At 47.1% G+C, this 21,238-nt stretch overlaps 1 protein-coding gene across 3 annotated transcripts in view; it reads right to left on the bottom strand.

Annotated features, from left to right (window-relative positions):
- The window catches only part of MYLK3 (myosin light chain kinase 3), a 106,051-nt gene that overhangs the window by 41,196 nt on the left and 43,617 nt on the right, over positions 1-21,238 (bottom strand). For all 3 annotated transcript variants that reach the window (XM_077452442.1, XM_077452449.1, XM_077452430.1), the window contains 4 exons: positions 16,032-16,122; positions 10,590-10,956; positions 8,303-8,697; positions 6,659-6,764 (listed from right to left, as the gene is read on the bottom strand). In XM_077452442.1, coding sequence (XP_077308568.1) covers positions 6,659-6,764; positions 8,303-8,697; positions 10,590-10,956; positions 16,032-16,122 — 959 coding nt within the window. The remainder of the gene's footprint in view (positions 1-6,658; positions 6,765-8,302; positions 8,698-10,589; positions 10,957-16,031; positions 16,123-21,238) is intronic.

Here is a 21,238-nt window from a genome sequence, read left to right on the forward strand (position 1 = left end):
CTGCCAACATCTAAAATGTGGTGTTTAATTAATGGAGCAGTGCTCTGAGAATACTTGGAATTTTAATCAGGTTTATACAAACCTTTTCACAAAGCCATAAGGTCTGCCCTACACAGTATTTGGGTCTCTATGTGCCCTTCTGATCTAGCTTGAAAGGCCAAGCAAGCAGTAGCTTACAGTTTACTTTTCAGATGTTAAAGCAATCTGGTGAGTGTTAACCTTTTCATGCCTAAGCCTATTTCTGTTGCTTACAAGGTAAAATCCGTATTTTATATATATATATATATATATATATATATATATATATATATATATATATATATATATATATATATATATATATATAAATTAGCAGAGACCCTACAAAATAAAATGGCGATCGTTGCAAACTTTTTGTCACATGGTATTTGCGCAGCGGTCTTTCAAACACAAGATTTTGGAAAGACAGACGCTTTCATAAATGAGAATGCTTTGAAATTGCGCACACTTGTGGAATGGTGACAAGTCTCCATATGCGAAGCTTTGAAAAAATTTAACAGTTACCAGGTTAGAGTTACAGAGGAGGTATTTTGCTGGAATTATTGCTCTTACTCTGATTATCGCGGTGAAACCTCACATGTGTGATGTGAATACCGTTTACATTTGCGGGCCTGACTTACGTATGCGTGCCTGTATGCGCGAGCACGCGGGGACTGGGGCGCTTTTAAGAAAACATTTATTTTTCTTATTTTTTTTTTATATTGTCCCTTTAAAAAAATAAAATAAAATCTGATCACTTTTATTGATGTCACAAGGAATGTAAACATCCCTTGTGACAGTAATATGTGGTGAGATTTATGGAGGGTTTCTGGGGTCTAAAAGACCCCAAATCCCTCCTATGCACTATTCAAATCGGCAAAATCGGCGATTCTGAATACTGTAAAATAAAATAAAAAATCGGCGCCATTGGCAGCCGAGTAAAGTGGAAGTGACGTTGTGATGTCGCTTCCGGGATTTCACATCGGAGACCCGATCAAAGCCGAATACATTTTTTTTCGGGTCTCAGCCTAGCTGGCGGACACGCTCTTTATGGTTAACAGCAGAGCAGCTTTCAGCTGCATCGGTTGTTATCACTAAAAAGCCAACCGTTGGCTCTGAAAAACTGCATCAACCCCGGTATAACCTCTTCAAGCCATGAACGCAAATTTGCATACGGTCGGCATGAAGTGGTTAAAAAAATAGGATTTTTTGTACTCACAGTAAAATCCTTTTCTCTGTAATTCACCGACCGACACAGCTCCTCTCTGTAACTAAATGGGTTGTATAGCCTGCCGTTAGGAGAAACTAGGCAAAATTGTTACACAATACACAGAACTTTAATCCCGCCCCAGGGGTGTGGACCCTGTGCTATCAACCCTTTCCACTGCTCCTGGCAGCTTCAGTACGTCAACAAGCAGTATAACATTGAAAAAAGGAGGGGTGGGTGCTGTGTCGGTCGGTGAATTACAGAGAAAAGATTTTACGGTGAGTACAAAAAATCCTATTTTCTCTTATATTCACCGACCGACACAGCTCCTCTCTGTAACTAAATGGGACATCCCCAAGCAGTGCCAAACGAGGGGTGGGAAAAACAGCAAAAAAACTTCATCCACCATGGCAAGTGGGAACTAGTGAAACTAAACCCACAAAAAAAACAGCAGTGTGTGGAAAAACACCACTATATAACTGGGTATCCCCAACAGGAGTGATCCCCAAGACCGCAACATTGCGGAAGTAATGCATTAACCAAAACAGTACTGCGTTTTTATCGAAAAAACAGGAAAAAATTAAATCGCAACTACACGGCCGCCTGCAAAACTTTGCAGCCAAAAACAGGCATCAGCCGATGCACTGACGTCTACCTTGTAGAACTTGGTAAACATATGGACAGACGACCAGGTCGCCGCCTTACACCCTGAGCGACAGACACTTGGTGTCGGAAGGCCCAAGACGTTCCGATTGCTCTTGTAGAGTGGGCCGTGACTGGAAAGGAAGGCACCTGCCCCTTCAAGGCATAGGCTTGGACTACAATCTGTCTGATCCACCTGGAAATGGTGGCCGACGAGACTGCCATACCCTTCTTAGGACCAGCCACCGAAACAAACAATGAGTCTGACTTCCGAAAGGAAGCTGTGGCAGACAAGTACACCTTCAGAGCCCTAACCACATCCAGAGCGTGAAGGTCCACCTCCTTGGGGTGCTTCAGCTTAGGACACAATGATGGCAATACAATGTCCTCATTGATATGAAAGGCCGAAAACCACCTTCGGTAGAAAGGACGGTTGCAGACGCAACAACACCTTATCCCTGTGGATGACCAGATAAGGCAACTTGCAGGACAAGGCCGCCAGTCCCGAAACCCTCCTGGCCGATGTGATGGCCACTAGAAAGACAACCTTCTGTGAAAGGGTCAGCAGAGGAATCTCCCTGATATTCTCAAACAGCGGCTTCTGAAGCACCAACAACACCAGGTTCAAATCCCACAGAGGTAACGGAGGACGCACCGGAGGGACTACATGTCGCACCCCCTGCACAAAGGTACTCACCAATGAGTGAGACGCCAGGCATCTTTGAAAAAAAAAACAGCCAGAGCTGAAGTCTGCCCCTTGATGATGCACAACGCCAACCTCTGGTCTACACCTTGGTGAAGAAACAGGATCCTGGATATAGAGAAAGAGCGCGGATGCCACCCTTTCTCCTCACACATGGAGATGTAGGCCTTCCAAGAACGATGGTATATCTTCCTGGAAGATTTCCACACCCTCAGCATAGTTGGAATCACCGAGTCCGACAGACCCCCGTTCCTCAATATCTGGCTTTCAATAGCCAGACCATTAAAGCCAGTGATGGTAAAGCAGGGTGAAAGATTGGACCTTGAGATAGCAGGTCCTCTCTTAACGGCAGTTGCCAGGGAGCATCTGCCACCAGGTGCACCAGGTCTGCGTACCAGGCCCGCTGAGGCCAATCTGGGGCAATCAGGAGTACTGGAATCCCCTCGGCTTCCACTCTGCGAAGCAGACGTGGCAACAGTTTCAGGGGAGGAAAGGCGTAGATCAGCTGGTACTGATCCCACGGAGCCACCAGCGCATCTGGCGCGTCTGCCCACGGATCTCTTGTCCTGGACACGAATCTCGGCACCTTCCGATTGAGCCGGGAAGCCAATAGATCCACATCTGGTGTGCCCCATTTCAAGCACAGCCGCCTGAATATCTCCGGATGCAATGCCCATTCTCCTGGGTCCAGCATCTGTCGACTCAGATAGTCCGCCTGACAATTTTCCACCCCCAGGATGTAAATGGCTGACAGGGCCGTAACGTGTCGCTCTGCCCACCGAAGTATGTGAGCGACCTCCCGAGCAGCGGCTGAGCTTCCTGTTCCCCCTTGGTGATTTATGTACGCCACAGCCGTGGCGTTGTCTGACTGTATCCTGGTCGGACGCCCTTGAAGACACAACGACCACGTGTGGAGGCAGAGCCTGATTGCTCTCAATTCGAGCAGATTGATCAGCAACTTGGATTCTTCCGTCGACCAGAGTCCCTGAGCCGACTGAATCCCCATCACTCCACCCCAGCCGGACAGACTGGTGTCCGTAGTGACCACCGTCCATTTCAGAGGAAGGAACGATTTTCCGGACTGAATCACCGGGGACCTCAACCACCAGATCAGGGAGTCCCTTACTGGCTGGCTCACCTGGATCAGCCGATCCAGGGACAACGGAGATTTGTCCCATTTTGTCAAGGGCTCCTTCTGCAGGACTCTGGTGTGGAACTGGGCATAAGGTACTGCCTCGAAGGAGGCTACCATGAGCCCCAGCACCCGCATGCAAAAGCGGAGTGATGACCACTTGCGGTTCATCAGTAGTTTGACCACAGATCCGAGAGTCAGCAATTTGTCTGAGGGGAGAAAAACCCTTGCTTCCCTGGAGTCCAATAGTAACACCCCAGGTACTCCAGACGCTGAGACGGTACCACCACCGACTTCTTTAGGTTCAACATCCACCCAAATGCTTGCAGGGACTGCAAGGTGATCGCCACATCCTCCTCTAATTCTGAGGCAGAAGAAGCTCTCAGGAGGAGATCGTCTAGGTAACTCATGATCGCGATCCTGTGTTTTCTCAACAATGCCAACACTGGAGCCAGTACTTTGGTAAAGACTCGGGGGGCTGATGCCAGGCCAAAAGGAAGAGCCACAAACTGGTAGTGGGCTTCCCCGACTGCCAAACGCAGAAACTTTTGATGCCAAAGGCATATGGGTATGTGCAGGTAGGCATCCTGAATGTCCAAGGACGCCAGGAAGTCCCCTTGATGGAGTGCAGCGTCTACTGAGCGAAATGATTCCATTCTGAACCTCTGCACTTTTACAAAGTGATTGAGGGCTTTTAGGTCCAATATTGGACTTACCCCTTCCTTCTTGGGAACCACAAACAGATTTGAGTAGAACCCCTGGAAGCGTTCCGATTCCGGAACCGGTACAATCACCCCGATTCAGCAAGTCCCTCACCCCCCTAACAGGGCCTCCCGGCGAATCGGGGACGCGGGTATTCTGGAGGGAAAGAATCTGTTTGTCGGCCAAACTCTATCTTGTAACCTGTGGAAATCAGATCGCAGACCCATTGGTCTGATAACCGGGAGGTCCAACGGGCTGCAAACTCCCGAAGACGACCCCCCACCCGTGACATGGGTGGGGGCAAACCTTCATGCGGTAGCACATTTGTTCGCAGGCTTGTTAGGCTTGCAGTTCCAGGGACGCTTCTGACCGTCCGTGGGCATCCTGTCGGGCTGGGGTCGTTTTGCCGAAGCACCGGGCGGACAAAAAAGCCGCTTGTGAGCGGAAAAGGAGGGCACTTGCCTGCGACGTGGCTCCTTAGCCTTCCTGGCCTGTGGGAGAAGTGTACTCTTACCACCCGCTGCATTTTTAATAATGTCATCCAACGAGGCTCCAAAGAGCCGTTCGCCAAGGAAGGGAAGAACCGGCAGGGCTTTCTTGGATGCCTGGTCAGCAGACCAGCATTTCAGCCAAATGAGGCGCCTCAACACAACGGCTGACACTGAGGCCCTGGATAGCAGAAGGAGAGTATCCAGGGCCGCGTCACAAACGTACTTAAGGCCATGCACTAGTTGGTCTGCTATTTCCACGCAGACAGGGGAGGCATTCTCCCAATTCGCGGTGCAAAAGTTTTGCCCACTCAGTCAGTGTCCGCCCCCCCCCCCCCCCCGTGATAGCACGGGGCCCGCCTGGGGCGGGATTAAAGTTCTGTGTATTGTGTAACAATTTTGCCTAGTTTCTCCTAATGGCAGGCTATACAACCCATTTGGTTACAGAGAGGAGCTGTGTCGGTCGGTGAATATAAGAGAAAAAGTGATAAAAATTGTATTACAGAAGAGGAAGCAGAACTTAAGTAAGTAATAAACACAATGAATAATAATAAAGAAAAAGAAGCAGATTATGCATGCTGACGTCATGTGACATCAGCGACCCAGCATGCACTGGTCAATGATGTCACAGGGGGCGGTGACCCATAGCTATTTAAAAAATGTCATACGGAGGGGCAAGCAGACCGCAGGAGCGTTCGTCATGAGCGGAGATTTTTTATTTTCTTTTTTTGGGTCCGGCGTTGGCAGCAGGCATTGTGATTGACGATGGATCTACATTTTTGGTGAATGGGTACAGGTACGACGTACCCTATACTCATTCACATAGGGGGGCTTAGATCTGGAGGCCCCCTTTTTACAGGGGGCTTCCAGATTTCGATAAGGCCCCTGCTTGCAGATCCCCACAACCACAGCCCAGGGTTGTGGGGTAGAGGCCCTTGTCCCCATCAACAGAGCCCTCCCCTGCCCCAAAGCACCCCCCATGTTGAGGGCATGTGGCCTGGTATGGTTCAGGAGGGGAGTGCACTCGCTTGTCCCTTCCCTTTCCTGACCTGCCAGACTGCATGCTCTGATAAGGTTCTGGTATGGATTTTTGGGGCTGGGCCAAACAACACCATTTTTTTTTACATTTTGGAGTGGGGTTCCCTTCCAAATCTATCCCAGACCTAAAGGACCTGGTATAGATTTGCGGGGGACCCCACGCCAGTTTTTCCCAATTTTTTTTTTTTTTTGCTGCCAATTCTTTTTTTTTTACATTGAGCTTTTTTACATACATACACATGAACTTTAATGGCATCCCAGTTTCAGTCCGTAGGGTTCAATATTGAGTTGGCCCACCCTCTGCAGCTATAACAGCTTCAACTCTTCTGGGAAGGCTGTCCACAAGGTTTAGGAGTGTGTCTATGGGGATGTTTGATTATCCTTTCAGAAGCACATTTGTGAGGTCAGGCACTGATGTTGGATGAGAAGCCCTGGCTCTCAGTCTCTGCTCTAATTCATCCTAAAGGTGTTCTATCAGGTTGAGGTCAGGACTCTGTGCAGGCTACTCAAGTTCCTCCACCCCAAACTCATTCATCCATGTACATCCAGCCCTGCCCCTTAGCAACCTGTAGGTTGGACTATATAATAAAGGGGACTTACACCCCACAACATGTGCTTCCTTCTTTAATTCTATATTGCAGTTATACAGCATGATAAATTATCTTGACTAGCAATGCACCAGCATAGCTTTGACTGCACCATAATTAGTTGAGACTTGTTCAACTTACCCCCCGAGGACTTCATGCTGGCAGACTGTGTAACAGGATGACAATATAGCCTGCTTAATGCTGACTATCCTGTGGTTGAAAGGTGCAGGAGGTGGTGGGCCATCATCTACAACAGGACAATACACAGCATGATATGAGATTAAGATATCCCAAGACAATATGCACAGATAAAAAATATAGAAGTGATTTAGCTGCCAAACCATTTGTAACATAATGCACCCTTTCTTATGATCCCCTATCCCTGCATAGCATCGATAGGGTGACAACACCTGTCATAGGAGGGAGTTCTGAAGACCCTGGGCCACTTCTCCACCTTCCTGGACAACTATAGAACACAACCCAACCAACAAAGCCCACCTATCTCTGGGGTTACCAAGGTAATTCCACCGGCCTACAGACCCTGGGCCACATGGGCCTGCACACAACCACACTGGGAAAGCCAACCCATCTCTTATCCGTGGAGCCACCAAGGTATTTCCCCATTTTATCTATCAGCTTACACATAGGCAGGTGCAGTCTCTGTTCTGTAGGTGGCACTCCACCAGAGCGGCTGCAGTACTGCAGCTGGAGAGGAAGTCAAGAGAAACCTGACTTCTCTATGATTTCCTTGGTACCCTAAGGCAGCGTTCCAATTGGCTCCACTGCATCCAGGTGACCCTGGTGGCTACCTTGGGCCAGCAGAGCCTTTTTAATTGCCCGTCCCCAGATTTTCTGCGCTTTCTTGTGAGTGGATAGCATAGGAACAGTTCACTTGCCTGTCCGTCAGACAGAGTGAATAGCAGATGAGAAAGGTTACGGACAAGAAGGGACACGACGTCCTGCATTGGAATTCTCCCCATTTGGCTCAGACTGGCCAGGCCACATCCCGTGCCTCGGAGACAGACGATGCCGGTGCATCAGAACCTGCTCCAAACTACAAGTTTGCACAGAACTGTGAGTGTTCCCAGCTGGCTGCCTTCATGCTGAGCTGTTTTCATCTTTGGACCATTCCTTCAATACAAGTGTTGTAAATTGCAACCGGACTCAAAGTATTTACTGCCTCTGTACCACGTGGCACCTATCCACATACAGACCCTGGGCTACCTCCCGCCTTATCACACCAACACATCATTAAAGCCCACCCATTTCTCCTATCTGTAGAGCCATCAAATTATTTTCCCATTTTGAATATCAGCCTAGAGACCCCGGACCACTTCTCTACCACCTGCCTGCTCAGACCCCCCACCTATTTCTACTGTCTGTGAAGACACCTGGGTACTTTTCCTTTTTGCCCATTAGCTGACAGAGCAAGTACTGCAAGCTGGATGTCAAAGTTTGGCTTTGGACAATAGGAAAAAATAAAAAAAGTAAATATTACAGGCAGATTGTAGCTTTGATTGGGCACCCTTGGAGCAACATTCTGAACTGCTAAATGGCCACTGAATGTTTCAGACACACACAACTCCCCCACAAAGTAATCTGCCAGTGCTGCTATGTTAACAGGTAAGCGCAGAGGTCCACCCAACCAGAGGCTCTTTGATAATTGACACTCGTAAATTAACCTAAAACCTTTACTAGATCAACTAATAGCAAATTCTAGTATCATTTTATTTTTCAAATTAGGCTTTAAAGTCAACTGAACAAAATTGTAATTAATCTTCTTACCAATAACATGCAGAGACGAGTCCTCCAGAGCTGGCCTTGTGTCCACTGGTGGTTTGTTGACAGACGAGGAAGCGGGAGTTGGGGCTGGGCCACAGTCTTTTTTAACCAGTTCTGTTTGGTTGGGATTTACTGCTCCCTTCACTCCCTTGTCGGGATTTTTCGCTTGTTTTAGGTCCATGTGGCCTATTTCCTGAGTCGGCGTGGGATCCTTTACAAGTACAGCTGGATGAGTCTCCTCAGTTTGGGTTGCAGAGGATGTTTTCTTGTCCTTATTTGTAGCTTGTGTTTTATGTTGTGCTGAAGCTGGTGTATTCTTGTCAGACTTTTGTTCTTTTTCTGGTACAGATCTGCTTCCTGAGTTGCTTATGTCCTCTGTATGGACACAAGTGCTTTTCCTAAAAAAATGTACAATGTAAATAAAATAAATATAAAATAAATAAAATATCAAATATACATTATAAAATCTTATAAAGCCAAGAAAGAACACCAATGTGCCTGGAGATCAAGGGTACCACAACCCTAAATGAAAAATACATAATGTGATAGTAGGAGATGCTGTCACGGTACAACTGGTAGTTTGGGGGACACAGGGTTTGCACATTTGCTTGGTGTAAGACTGCAGAGCATAGATGTGGACTGGAGAACATTGCTTTCACAGCTTTCTCCAGGTTTTGGTATTCCATCTTGGGGCTCTGTAGTTTGGAGATTCCATAGTGTCTTGGGTGGGACAGGATCTCCAACGCCTTGTCCAGCTTTTGTAGTTGACCAGCAGGGTGTGTGCTCAGGTCAAAGCCCTTATAATGAGTATATGGGAAGACCTCATGGCTCCCAGTTGGAGATTGCGCCACACCAAGAGACTGCTGTCAGTTCAAACATGCACAGATCAAGATAATGTTCTTATGATGGCGGTCGAAAACAAGAGGTCAGGAATAGAAATCGCAACATTTTCCTGATGAGTACAATGGATATCTCAAAAGAATGTACAGTCCTTAAAGTGTACATAAAATTAGTCGATCTTCTGATGTTGCTGTTTTTAGTGCAGAAGACAATGCAACATCTATGAAGGACCATGTCAGGGCCTGGTGTCACTGTGGTTGTTTGGGCAGAGGTTTTTAGTTCCAATATAAACCAGTGGGTGTCTCCCAGCAGCCAGCAGTTTAGCAGTTTCCAGTAATAACTCTCACCTGATGCTGGCTGCTAGGAGGGTATTTAGTTCTTCCAGTACTAGTGACTTTCACGCCAGTGTTTTGTGCCTACACGTCTGACCACCATCTCATGTCTTTGGCGCCTTTAGTCTACCCATATAAAGGATGGGATTTTTGCATTATATGAACATATTTGATGCAGACATGCAACCATCTTCTCATGCATGGTACATGAACAATCATACAAGCAAACCCCGAGAGATTTTAAGGTATATGTCAAGTTAGAAACGTGAATAGAGTGGATGCAGTGTTCCCCTTCAGTGGAATATCTCATTAAAGAGGAACTGCAGTCTGCTCAAATCATTTCTAATAAAAACATCTTTGCCATTCTGAAGCTTCCCTCCAACCACTTTGCATATTAATTTATATATACTGTGATTCTGTACTTGCCAAATATGCTGCAGAAATCTCCCTTCCACTAAGTATGGCTGCATCCATTTTAACTGTTGGCAGCTGAAGCTGCTGCCTGTTCACTTCCTGGATTTACACAGACACACAGAGGCACACCTCCAGCTCTGCAGCTCTCATTGGCCCTCTTATGACTCATCCCCCCTTCCTTCCTTCCTTCCTGGCAAACACTCACAAGAGTGAAAAAGAGAGCTGTGAATGATGTCACAAGCCTAGGCTTTTTACCAGACAAGAAACAGGAAATGGGCTCTATAAGGCATTTACTGGCAGAAAAAAAAAGTTTTACTATCAAAAGTTAAAACAACAAGGGCAGAGGATTTAATAGATGGAAAGATGAAAAAAAATTATTGAAGTTCCACTTTAAATACCCGTATTTATCGGCGTATAACACGCACAGGTGTATAACACACACATTAATTTTAAGAGGGAAGTATCAGGAAAAAATTAAAATTGTTGTATTGGTGTATAACACGCACACGCTATTTGCACCAGATGTTCATGGTGAAAAAGTGAGTGTTATACGCCAATAAATACAGTACATAAAATATGCAAAATTTGATTAGGTCTGAATAGTCCTTATTTGGTCAGTTTTAGATTGGTAAAATATATTGCATACAATGTTGATAAGAAAATCAACTCAGATAACAAGAAAGAAATCATGGAGGCATCTCTACCTTTGGAGATGGTCTTCTGGACATGGTGGACATGTTGCAGAGATCAGCTTTTGAGTAAGGGAATCAGGACCTCCTCCAGGTTCCTCAACAATCTGCTTAGGTTCTTTGATTTTGGAACTCTGTTCCGCTGCTGGGGTGAGGGAAGGTTGTGTATACTGGGCATCTGGATCTGTCTGGGCATTTTTCTCCGCTGGTAGTTCTCCTGCCACTTTCTGTGCCCACGGTTTGGCATTATGAGAGCTGTCAGGTTGTTGAGGTATATCTAGAGTCTGGACATCAGTTGAGTCGGCTTTAGTATGGTGCCTGGTACACTGAGCTGTCTTCTGGCTGAGTCTTCTGCCTTCCGAGCTGCTGCTCTTCTGTGGAGCTGCAAATCAAAGAAATACCTAAACGTATGCATTTAAATTGAACTAATTTGGTAACAGGTCGTTTTTTTTGGGGGGGGGGGGGGGGGTGAATGCAGACAAGTAGAATCATGGCTTTTAAAAAAAAAAAACTTCTGTGATTTAAAGTGGAGGGCCACCCTGAAAAAAAATATTAAAAATTACAAAAAAAATCTAAAAAAAAAAAAATGAAAAAAATTTTTTTTTTACTTACCAGAAATGCCTGTTGCTAGGCACATAATCCTAATCTTCCTCTTCCTCCTCCGCGGAGATCTTCTTTCTTCTCTCCTCGTCGCGTTGTCTTCTGGGTAATGGGTCGCCCTGTGTTCTGGGAACTGTGTGTCCCAGAACACAGCGCGTCCCATTCACAAAGCGCTGCGTGACTCGCGCATGCGCAGTAGGAAACAGGCCGTGAGGCTCCACTGCCTGTTTCCCTTAGAAGGAATGGCGGCGCCGGGACCCGAGAGCCGAGGGACAGGTCGGCCTCGGGCGGCCGACATCGCGGGCGCCCTGGACAGGTAAGTGTGCTTATTAAGTCAGCAGCTACAGTGTTTGCAGCTGCTGACTTAATTTTTTTTTTAAACGGCCCTCCTCTTTAAGGTCTCAGTGCTTAATTTGTAACTGTGATCAGGCTGTGGGCATTCAAGTTTTAACATACTCTTAACAAGCAGTAAATTCGTTTTAAAACAAATTCTCACTTATACCTCTAGCTGCAGGCACTTTGCATGTGCAGTTCTCTCAGCAACTCAGGTTCACCTCTCTTTGTGTTTACATTCAAGTTTAAAAGGCTGCTAAGGTCTCTGTTGGGAGGTGGGAGCATAATGAAAGGGGCTGATAGGAGAACAGCTTGAAAGACTTCCCGAATCTCTTGTAAACCTGAGGATTAATTACTCCACAGTCCGCATAGATAGATGTTGGTGAGGGCTTGTTCCAATTCCACTTTAGGTTCCCCAGTTCTCCCTGACTCAGGTATAAATTGGGAAATAGGGTGATTGGGGTCACTCTCTCTATTGGGTTTTTCACTCTATTAGGTTTTAACTCTCTTGGGTTGGGTTTTCAAAATGTTTGTGTTGGCCTTATCAAGTGGGGATAAAATCTTTGAGAGCAAAATAGTAAATAAAGACAAAATCTTCTTGCAAGCTGAAACAGTACAATAGTTTTCTGACCTTAGTCAACATCAGTCCTTGTTTGAGAGAAATAAATGTTGTTCTTTTGAAGCAACATGGAATCGGACTCAGCAGAATTTATTTTTCAAGGTATACTATAAGGCCAAACATTTTCAAAACTGTGGACATGATTATTGAGTTGCCCATCCCCAGTCCTCTAGCTCCTTTCAATGTTGTACAAAAGGCCTTGGCTCACAAACAGCATTCTGATTAAAGTGGTTGTAAATAGGGATGCACCGAATGGGTTTTTTGGTGCCGAAACCGATACCGAAAATGAAAAATACACTAGGCCGAAAACCGAAACCGATACCGAAACAGCACCGATACCGAAAATGACTGTTTTCAAAAAATATTTTTATACAGGAGATGGTCAGAGACTGGGGACATGGTACAGGAGGTGGTCAGAGGCTGGGGACATGGTACAGGAGGTGGTCAGAGGCTGGGGACATGGTACAGGAGGTGCTCAGAGGCTGGGGACATGGTACAGGAGGTGCTCAGAGGCTGGGGACATGGTACAGGAGGTGGTCAGAGGCTGGGGACACGGTACAGGAGGTGGTCAGAGGCTGGGGACACGGTACAGGAGGTGGTCAGAGGCTGGGGACACGGTACAGGAGGTGGTCAGAGGCTGGCGACACGGTACAGGAGGTGGTCAGAGGCTGGCGACACGGTACAGGAGGTGGTCAGAGGCTGGCGACACGGTACAGGAGGTGGTCAGAGGCTGGCGACACGGTACAGGAGGTGGTCAGAGGCTGGCGACACGGTACAGGAGGTGATCAGAGGCTGGCGACACGGTACAGGAGGTGGTCAGAGGCTGGCGACACGGTACAGGAGGTGGTCAGAGACTGGCGACACGGTACAGGAGGTGGTCAGAGACTGGCGACACGGTACAGGAGGTGGTCAGAGACTGGCGACACGGTACAGGAGGTGGTCAGAGACTGGCGACACGGTACAGGAGGTGGTCAGAGACTGGCGACACGGTACAGGAGGTGGTCAGAGACTGGCGACACGGTACAGGAGGTGGTCAGAGACTGGCGACACGGTACAGGAGGTGGTCAGAGACTGGCGACACGGTACAGGAGGTGGTCAGAGACTGGCGACACGGTACAGGAGGTGGTCAGAGACTGGCGACACGGTACAGGAGGTGGTCAGAGACTGGCGACACGGTACAGGAGGTGGTCAGAGACTGGCGACACGGTACAGGAGGTGGTCAGAGACTGGCGACACGGTACAGGAGGTGGTCAGAGACTGGCGACACGGTACAGGAGGTGGTCAGAGACTAGCGACACGGTACAGGAGGTGGTCAGAGGCTGGCGACACGGTACAGGAGGTGGTCAGAGACTGGCGACACGGTACAGGAGGTGGTCAGAGGCTGGCGACACGGTACAGGAGGTGGTCAGAGGCTGGCGACACGGTACAGGAGGTGGTCAGAGGCTGGCGACACGGTACAGGAGGTGGTCAGAGACTGGCGACACGGTACAGGAGGTGGTCAGAGACTGGCGACACGGTACAGGAGGTGGTCAGAGACTGGCAACACGGTACAGGAGGTGGTCAGAGACTGGCAACACGGTACAGGAGGTGGTCAGAGACTGGCGACACGGTACAGGAGGTGGTCAGAGGCTGGCGACACGGTACAGGAGGTGGTCAGAGGCTGGCGACACGGTACAGGAGGTGGTCAGAGGCTGGCGACCCGGTACAGGAGGTGGTCAGAGGCTAGCGACACGGTACAGGAGGTGGTCAGAGACTGGCGACACGGTACAGGAGGTGGTCAGAGACTGGCGACACGGTACAGGAGGTGGTCAGAGACTGGCGACACGGTACAGGAGGTGGTCAGAGACTGGCGACACGGTACAGGAGGTGGTCAGAGGCTGGCGACACGGTACAGGAGGTGGTCAGAGACTGGCGACACGGTACAGGAGGTGGTCAGAGACTGGCGACACGGTACAGGAGGTGGTCAGAGACTGGCGACACGGTACAGGAGGTGGTCAGAGACTGGCGACACGGTACAGGAGGTGGTCAGAGACTGGCGACACGGTACAGGAGGTGGTCAGAGACTGGCGACCCGGTACAGGAGGTGGTCAGAGGCTGGCGACACGGTACAGGAGGTGGTCAGAGACTGGCGACACGGTACAGGAGGTGGTCAGAGACTGGCGACACGGTACAGGAGGTGGTCAGAGACTGGCGACCTGATAAAAGAGATAAGTGCAGCCAGTGTTGCCCCCTGTGATGTAGCCAGTGTTGCCCCCTGTGATGCAGCCAGTGTTGCCCCCTGTGATGCAGCCAGTGTGTGTTGCCCCCTGTGATGCAGCCAGTGTGTGTTGCCCCCTGTGATGCAGCCAGTGTGTGTTGCCCCCTGTGATGCAGCCAGTGTGTGTTGCCCCCTGTGATGCAGCCAGTGTGTGTTGCCCCCTGTGATGCAGCCAGTGTGTGTTGCCCCCTGTGATGCAGCCAGTGTGTGTTGCCCCCTGTGATGCAGCCAGTGTGTGTTGCCCCCTGTGATGCAGCCAGTGTGTGTTGCCCCCTGTGATGCAGCCAGTGTGTGTTGCCCCCTGTGATGCAGCCAATGTGTGTTGCCCCCTGTGATGCAGCCAATGTGTGTTGCCCCCTGTGATGCAGACAGCGATGCCCCTCTGCAGTGAAGAGAGCTGTCTGGTTGAATAGAGCGCCGGGAACATCACAGCTTTCATTTCAATAGCTGTGTGTTCCCCGTCGCACGCCGTCACACACGGCCCCTCCCCCTTGTCCAGGCACTTTGATAGACAGATCACCCGTCCAATCTGGACGGGTGATCTGTCTGTCAAAGTTCCCCGGACAAGGGGGAGGGGCCGTGTGTGACGGCGCGCGACGGGGAACACACAGCTATTGAAATGAAAGCTGTGATGTTCCCGGCGCTCTATTCAACCAGACGGCTCTCTTCACTGCAGAGGGGCATCGCTGTCTGCATCAGTCCTGCGCTATTCACCCCCATCATGGGAGGCACCAGGGGCGGGCGGGGGCGGAGTTCCGCCCAGGCCCCGCCCCATTTTCGGCTCAATTATCGGCCGTTTTTTCCTTTCGGCAAATTGCCGAAAAGGGCATTTTCGGCCGATATGTTTCGGCGGCCGAAATTTCGGTGCGTCCCTAGTTGTAAACCCATTACAACCACTTTAACCTACAGGTAAGCCTAGATTAAAGCTTACCCGTAGGTGCAAGAAATATCTCCCAAACCTAAAAAGTTTAGGAGATATTTGAAGAAATAGCGGCACCGATGTCTGCGGTGCATGCGTCGTAGACATCGGGCGCAGGCGCACTGAGCATGCAGTTTTTAACGGCAATGATGCCATTAGCTGCGGCACCAGCGTGCATGCGCATGAGTGACATCATCGCGGCTCCGGGCCAGTCACAGCGCCGGAGCCGCAATACCTGGAAATCACTCCGGGATAGATGGCGGCGTCGGGGGGAGGAAGACGAGGGTCGATGCGGGGGCTTCGATCTCAGGTAAGTAATTCATAATGAGCTAGTGTGCTATGCATATTAGCTCATTATGCCTTTTTCTTGCAGGGTGCATTTTTTTTTTTAGAGGCTTTACTTCCTCTTTAATCCGAAAAGGTATTCAATTGAGTTCTATGTGAACCATCAAACCATATCTTTATGGAGCTGGCATGCTGGAACAAAAAAAGGGCCTTCTTCAAACTACTGCTACAAGGTTGGAAGGTCACAATAATGTAGAATATCTTTGTATGCTTTAGCATTACCAGTACCCTTTAGTTGAAAGACCTGAACTGACCTGAAATGATTTTGGGGAGGGGTGGGGGGGGGGGGGGTGTATGCACAAAGGCAAATCCACTTTGCACTGCAAGTGCACTTGCAAAAAAAAAAAAAAAAAATGGATTGCTACAACACAAATTTTTACTTACTTGCTGGCGCTCTCTGCACGTCAATCTGTGAGCCTCTGCTGGCGAGGACATGCTTTGGTTTGCTTTCTTTCTCTTCAGTGTCATCTTTGGCCTTCAAAACAAAAAAACTGCAACAGTTAACAATCACTGTTATAAGAGGAGGACATCCAGAAGATAGCAGCCTTTAGCAAATTTTGTTTTACAGCTCTGCTGTAATCAGAAGAGCAGCAAGTAAATTATTTGGTCTGCTCTGGGCTCTACAGGCTGTAGGTTTGATTGCTTCCCCCTGTCTTCTGGAGGCCTTCCAAGGCTGAGGGATCATCATCAGCATTCAGACTTTACAAAGAATGCAACAAGAAATGTAAGGGTGCAATTAGGGCGGCTAAGATAGAACACGAAAGACACATAGCAGAGGAGAGCAAAACAAATCCAAATAAATTCTTTAAGTATATAAACAGTAAAAGAGGGATGACAGACCATATTGGCCCCATAAAGAATGATGAAGGGAATCTGGTTACTAAGGTTGGGGAGATGGCGAAGGTATTGAATTTTTTCTTCTTCTCAGTCTTCATGAGGGAATCGGGGGGCTTCAGTATTCAAAACTGCAGTGTTTATCCTCATGACACATCACAGGAAGGACCCTCATGGCTAACAGAGGACAGAATTAGGAACAGACTTGTAAAACTTAATAATAAGACTTGGAAAACATTAATAAGTCACTGTGACCAGATGGCTTGCAACCGAGGGTCCTTAGAGGACTCTGTCAAGTAATTGCCAGGCTATTGTTCCTGATTTTTTACTGACGGTCTACTGACTGGAATAGCAATAATTAAAAAAGGGCCAAAATACATCCCTGGGAATTACAGACCAGTTAGCCTAACATCAATAGTATGCAACTTCTTGGAGGGGATGATGAGGGACTATATACAAGATTTTAGTATTGAAAACAGTATCATTAGCAGTAATCAGCATAGATTCATGAAGAATCGTTCTTGCCAAACCAATCTATTAATCTTCTATGAGGAGGTGAGCTGCCATCTAGATAAAGGAAGGCCCGTAGACGTGGCGTATTTGGATTTTGCAAAAGCATTTGACACAGATCCCCATAAACGTTTACTGTTCAAAGTAAGGACCGTTAGCATGGACCATAGAGTGAGCACATGCATTACAACCTGGCTACAAGGGCGAGTTCGAAGGTGGTGATAAATGGGGATTACTCGGAATGGTCAGGGGTGGAAAGTGGGGTCCTCCAGGGTTCGTTGCTGGGACCAATCTTATTTAATTTCTTCATAAACGACCTGGAGGATGGGGTAAACAGTTCAATCTCTGTATTTGAGGATGATACTAAGCTAAGCAGGGCAATAACTTCTCCGGGGTGGGCAACTACATGGCAAATGAGGTTTAATGTGGAAAAATTTAAAATAATGCATTTGGGTGGCAAAAATATGAATGCAATCTATACACTGGGGGGAGAACCTCTGGGGGAATCTAGGATGGAAAAGGACCTGGGGATCCTAGTAGATGATAGGCTCAGCAATGGCATGCAATGCCAAGCTGCTGCTAACAAAGCAAACAGAATATTGGCATTAAAAAGGGGGTTAATTCCAGAGATGAAACGATAATTCTCCCGCTCTACAAGACTCTGGTCAGGCCTCCCCTGGAGTATGCCGTCCAGTTCTGGGCACCAGTACTCAGGAAGGATGTACTGGAAATGGAGCGAATACAAAGAAGGGCAACAAAGCTAATAAAGGTTCTGGAGGATATTAGTTATGAGGAAAGGTTGGGAGCACTGAACTTATTCTCTCTGGAGAAGAGACATTTGAGAGGGGATATGATTTCAATGTACAAATACCGTACTGGTGACCCCACAATAGGGATAAAACTTTTCAGCGAATGGGAGTTTAATAAGACTCTGGCCACTCATTAAAATTAGAAGAAAATAGGTTTAACCTTAAACTATGTAGAGGGTTCTTTACTGTAAGTGCGGCAAGGATATGGAATTCCCTTCCACAGGCGGTTGTTTCAGCGGGGGGGCATCGATAGTTTCAAAAACTATTAGATAAGCACCTGAATGACATACAAGGATATACAATGTAATACTGACATATAATCACACACATAGGTTGGACTTGATGGACTTTTTTTTCAACCTCACCTACTATGTAACTATATAGTGGTTGGGAGTGTCAAGTGAGCAGCCTGATCATTTATGCAGCTCCAGCCAATCCCTTGGGGAAGGTGCCCAGATGGTGGCTGGGAAAGGGCATAAATAGTCTGCAGCTTAGAGAACAGGGTTCTTCTTCCCCAAGAGAAGAGGTTCCCAACCAGAAAGGCTGCTGCTCTTCTTGTCAGTCCAGCTGAATATCCTGCCTGAATCATCAAAGCCACAGCTGTGCATAGCTGGGGGGCCTATTCTGCTGCTAGACAGCAGAATAGGCTCTAGAGCATCCAGTCTGAAGGTTTCACTGAGAAGACTGTCTGCCTGAGCCTGGAGGGAAACATCCAAGTCCCAGAGACACTGAGTACAGACCTGAGTAAAGAATCCTAGTGACTGTTGCTGCTAACACCTTGTGCACTAACATTAAGGCTTGCTTGGCTTGGGACATTGCTGATGGTGTCCCAATACTGTCCACTTTAAATCCTGCTGCTGAAGGGACTGTTCTTAGAAGCAGCTGCAAAGGAAAGTGTCCTCACATTCCTTTTCAGTATTCTGGAGTAGCCCCATCCAAGTTAACCAGTTGTGGAGCGGCCCATTGTAGCTTTATTGCTACAGGGCAGCCACTCTGCACAGAATCAGGTATATATATATATATATATATATATATATATATATATATATATATATATATATATATATATATATATATATATATATATATATATATATATATATATATATATATATATATATATATATATGTGATTCTGCTGGGGGGGGGGGCGCCACTTTTGCTGTGTTTAGTCAATGGATGACCACCGACACCCACTGATGGGTGAGGAGCCAGTCTGGATGGAGCTCTGCATATGTAAACAATGCAGAGCTCCGTCCTGTCAGCCGGGATGTGCTGGATTTGGTTTCCCTTTAAAGCAGAGAAAAAAATACAGCACATCCCTTAGTGAAAGCAGCACACATAGTACACACAAGAACATTGGTTAGGCACACATTTAACTTGTTTGCCCTAGGTCTTTCACATCTTCCCTTCCCAGCCAGTGTTATTAGTACAGTGGCAGTGCATATTTTTAGTACCGATCACTGTATTAGTGTCACTGGTTCCCACAAAATGTTAGTTTGTGTCAGATTGTTTGCCGCAATATCGCAGTCCCGCTATAAGTCACCGATCGCCGCCATTACTAGTATGAAAAAAAAAATTCCAGTATATATAAACCATAGTTTGTAGACACCATAACTTTTGCGCAAACCAATCAATATACGCTTATCGGGATTTATTTTTTATTTTTTTGCCAAAAATATATAGCAGAATACGTATTGGCTTAAATTTATCAAGAAATTACATTTTTACATATTTTTATTTGATATGTTTTAAAGCCGGACGTAAAAAACAATTGTTTTTTGTTTTTCAAAATTGTTATGTTTTTGTTTATAGTGGAAAAAAAAAAATCAGTGGTGATCAAATCCCACCAAAAGAAAGCTCTATTTGTAAGGGAAAAATTGCATAAATTTCATTTGGGTACAGTACTGCATCACCACGCAATTGTTAAAGTAGTATCTCAAAAAAATGGCCTGGTCATGAAAGGGGGGGGGGGTTGGGGTAAATCTTCCAGAGGTCAAGTGGTTAATCTGCAATAAACTTTAAAAAAGGCAACCTCCTAGAGTAGACTGTCCAGAGGAGTGAATGAATGTTGCTGTTCGCCTGGCTGCCACTACAAAAAAGGGAAAAGGACACAAATCAGAGGCCATTGCGGGGGTTAGCGCTAAACATCCACCACTTAGCAGGAAAAAATCTATTTGATGCTGGGCACCTACAGTGTCTGAGGATCCCTAGGGTGCAAGTATGTGCAGCCAACTTGACCCACCTCCATCAAGCCAATGATTTTCTGAGGACAGGTTCACTTTATATGTAAATTGGAAGGAAAACGATAAAAGTTTTTACAATTTTTTTTACAAATAAATATGTGAAAAGTGTGGCGTGCATTTGTATTCAGCCCCCTTTACTCCGATACCCCTAACTAAAATCTAGTGTACTTCTGAAGGTATCTAGTGATACCTTCAGAAGTCACCTAATTAGTAAATAGGGTCCACCTGTGCGTAATTTAATCTCAGTATAAATACAGCTGTTCTGTGAAGTCCTCAGAGGTTTGTTAGAGAACCTTAGTGAATAAACAGCATCATGAAGGCCAAATAACACACCAGACAGGTCAGGGATAAAGTTGTGGATAAGTATAAAGCAGGGTTAGGTTATAAAACAATATCCCAAGCTTTGAACATCTCACGGAGCTCTGTTCAATCCATCATCCGAAAATGGAAAGAGTATGACACAACCGCAAACCTACCAACTCATGGCCGTCCACCTAAACTGACCGGCCGGGCAAGGAGAACATTCATCAGAGAAGCAGCCAAGAGGTCCATGGTAACTCTGGAGGAGCTGCAGAGATCCACAGCTCAGGTGGAAGAATCTGTCCACAGGACAACTATTAGTCGTCTCTCCACAAATCTGCCCTTTATGGAAGAGTGACAAGAAGAAAGTCATTGTTGAAATAAAGCTATAAGAAGTCCCATTTGCAGTTTGTGAGAAGCCATGTGGGGGACACAGAAAACGTGGAAGAAGGGGTTCTGCTCAGATGAGACCAAAGTTTAACTTTTTGGCCTAAAAGCAAAACGCTATGTGTGCCAGAAAACTAACACTGCACATCACCCTGAACACACCATCAAAAACATGGTGGTGGCAGCATCATGTTGGGGATGCTTTTCTTCAGCAGGGACAGGGAAGCTGGTCAGAGTTGATGGGAAGATGGATGGAGCCAAATACAGGACAATCTTAGCCCCTGTACACACGGTCAGAGATTTTGGCAACCAAATCCGTTGGATTTTGCCCGTCGGATTGTGTCCGAAACTGTTGCATACACATGGTCGGACTAAGTTGTCGAAAAATCCGATCATTCAGAACGTGATGACGTAATTTTGTTACGACGAGACTACGTTCAGGCTAGTAGCCAATAGCTTTGATGTAGGAATTTGATCTGAGCATGCGTGGCACTTGGTCCGATCG

This window comes from Lithobates pipiens, unplaced genomic scaffold (assembly GCF_037356315.1).
Source record: "Lithobates pipiens isolate NorthernLeopardFrog02 unplaced genomic scaffold, aLitPip1_a1.2 Scaffold_10, whole genome shotgun sequence".
Lineage (NCBI taxonomy): Eukaryota > Metazoa > Chordata > Amphibia > Anura > Ranidae > Lithobates > Lithobates pipiens.